Source organism: Colobus angolensis, unplaced genomic scaffold (assembly GCF_000951035.1).
Source record: "Colobus angolensis palliatus isolate OR3802 unplaced genomic scaffold, Cang.pa_1.0 Scaffold4, whole genome shotgun sequence".
Lineage (NCBI taxonomy): Eukaryota > Metazoa > Chordata > Mammalia > Primates > Cercopithecidae > Colobus > Colobus angolensis.
The window spans coordinates 15844660-15847462 of NW_012117376.1; the positions used below are offsets into that span (position 1 = coordinate 15844660).

At 53.3% G+C, this 2803-nt stretch overlaps 1 protein-coding gene across 1 annotated transcript in view; it reads right to left on the reverse strand.

The window, feature by feature from the left end:
* LDLRAP1 (low density lipoprotein receptor adaptor protein 1) overlaps positions 1 to 2457 on the reverse strand; it is a 28839-nt gene extending 26382 nt beyond the window's left edge. The window contains exon 1 of the mRNA XM_011955672.1: positions 2410 to 2457. Coding sequence (XP_011811062.1) covers positions 2410 to 2457 — 48 coding nt within the window. The remainder of the gene's footprint in view (positions 1 to 2409) is intronic.
* Between the last annotated feature and the right edge of the window lie 346 nt (positions 2458 to 2803).

A 2803-nucleotide genomic window follows, 5' to 3' on the forward strand; every position in this document is an offset into this window, starting at 1 on the left:
GCCCCCAAGCGGGCCCCGCCCCCGACCGCCGATCTCGCCCCGCCCGGTCCCTGTGCAGGCCCAGGGTCCAGGCACCAAGAGCTTCTGAGGCCGCCCGAAGGCGCCAGAAGGTAGCGAATCGCAAGCCCCAGACGCCGCCGCTTTCCTCCTTCTCCCCAATCCCCACCCCGTAGGGGCCTGAGGGTCTGAGAGCAGCGGCCTAGGACTTCCAGTGACCATTTTACAGATGGGGAGACTGAGGGCTCCTCCAATGGTGAAAGGTCTTGTTCAGGGACAAGAGCAATGCGATGTCCAGGGCAGTGGGAGACTTGAGTGGAGGCTGTAAATCAGGGATATCCAGACTTTTGGCTTCCTTAGGCCACATTGGAAGAAGAAGTGTCTTGGGCCACACATAAAATACACTAACAACAGCCCATGAGCTAAAAATATATATATCTCTCTCTCTCAAAAAAAAAAAAAAGTATGAGTTGTTGTTGTTGTTTTTTTCCCTGAGACACAGTTTTACTCTGTCGCCCAGGCTGGAGTGCAGTGGTGCGATCTCGGGTGACTGCAACCTCTACCTTCCGGGTTCAAGCTGTTCTCGTGCCTCAGCCTCCCGAGTAGCTGGGATTACAGGCATGCACCGCCATGCCCGGCTAATTTTTGTATTATTAATAGAGATGGAGTTTTATCATGTTGGCCAGGCTGATCTCGAACTCCTGACCTCAAGTGATCTGCCTGCCTCAGCCTTCCAAAGTGCTGGATGGCTGTAAGCCACCGCACCCGGCCCAAAAAGTCTCATAATGTTTTAAGAACCTTCACGAATTTGTGTGGTGCCCTATTTGAAGCCCTCCTGGACCTCACATGGCCAGTGGGCCACAGGTTGGACAAACTTGCAGTATAGACCCTTGTTAGGCGCAGGGCCGGTATATAAAAGTTTGCCCTTAGCAAGTCCAGCCAGGCACTTTACTCATCCATGTAGCTCCCTGGCTGCTCCCTGGCACCACCTGAGCATGCTGGGCCACCCCATGCCCCTGCAACTTCCCAGGCAGCCTCAGAAATGGTATGATCTGGAATGTGCCCCGACACTGAGTTGCTGTGTGACCTCAGGCAAGTCCTTCCCCTCTCTGAGTCTTGTTTTTCAGTGAATGAGAGTCAGTACTATCTCTAGTGATCCTTCCAACCTGCCAGGGTCAAGAATCTGCATGACCTTGACCCTGACCCCATGCTGCTTCCTAGGAGCATTCGGAGGGCAGTCTGAACCCCAGAACTGCTCAGACACAGATGTTCTAACTCCAGGATTGGAAGGATTTGTTCTAACTCTCTAGGATGCCGTGCCTTCCTTTCAAACTGTGCCGAAAGTAGCCAGAGGGAGGACACACACATCCAAGCCACAGCCTGGCTTCTTTTAGAAGAGGGTGCCGCAGGCAAGGCCAACTTCAGCCTCTGTGATTACTCCCAGCTCAGAAGCCAGCAGGCTTCTCTGTGTCGGGAGAAAGATAGCGCTGTGCTGTCCCCAGCTGGAGAGGGTGGCCTCACTGACATTCCCCTGTTTATAAACCAAGTGGTTTGTTAGCCAGTCTGTCCTTGGCTTCCCCAACAACACTGCTTAGGTGGATCCACTTTACAGATGAGAGCCCTAGGTCAGGGAGGGAAGCATTCACTGATAGTCTCCGAGAGTCCGAGATTGGGATCAGACTCAGGCCCATAGGCGATGGGGTAGAGTATAATGCCAGGGGTTAGAACCCAGCTGTCCTTTTGGTGATTGTGAACTCACCCTTCTGAGCCTCATCTGTAAAAGGGGCAACTGTACCTATTTCACAGGGCTATCCGTAAGGACTAAATAACAGGAGTTGGAATGGCTGAATCCTGTTCTTGAGAACCTACCTTTAAAGTTGCCTCCTCCAGGAAGCCTTCCCTGACTACCACCCATGGATTAAGTTTCTCTTTGTGGGCGCCCACAGTCCTGAACTTTCAGCACTGCAAGCACTGCTGCTGCCTGTTTATACTCTTCTCATCTCCATTAGACTTTGTACCCTCCAAAAGCAGGACGTTTTTCTGATTCATTTCTGAATCCCAAATGCCTAGTAAGGGGTCCAAATGGAGTTGGAACACAGTCAGTGTTCCTATCCTTCCTCCCTCCTTTCCTCCCCTTCTCCCTTTCTCCAACTTTTCACCAAACCAGGCTGCCTTCTGCAAAAGGGTTGCGGCAATAGGTAGGTGGGTCCACAGGGCTGAGCCCCCCAGCTCACTTATCCTGAGCCAGCTAGATTCTGCAATAGTAGAGCATTCTGGAGCAGGGAGGAAAAGTGATCCCCCAGGGCAGACTGGCCAAGGGCAGCTGGTGGTGTCCGGCTGGCAGGGGGCACCATATGGGCCTGATAAGCAGGAAGGCCTGGGAACTCTGCGTGTGCAACGAAAGCTGTTTACCGGCCTTTGCAGTTTCCCGGAGATGGCTTGCTGGGAGCTGTCAGCCATGTGTCCCCTGCAGAGGGGCAGCCTGCTAGTGCCCCTTCTGCCAGTCGCAGAAACAGAAGCAGAAACAGAATGTCAGAGCTGCGAGTGGCCTCCTCTGAGGTCACTGTGGCTGAACCCTCATTTCACAGATGAGGAGGCTAAGGCCCAGAAAGGGACAGGGACTTGTGCAAGGTTACACAGCAAGCCAGGAACAAATGCCAGGTCTCCTGCCTCCCACCTTGGATGCTTATAACAACAAGGAGGAGGCAAAGAAGTAGGGCCAGGCATGGTAGCTCATGCCTGTAATCCCAGCACTTTGGGAGGCCAAGGCAGGCAGATCATCTGAGGTTGGGAGTTTGAGACCAGA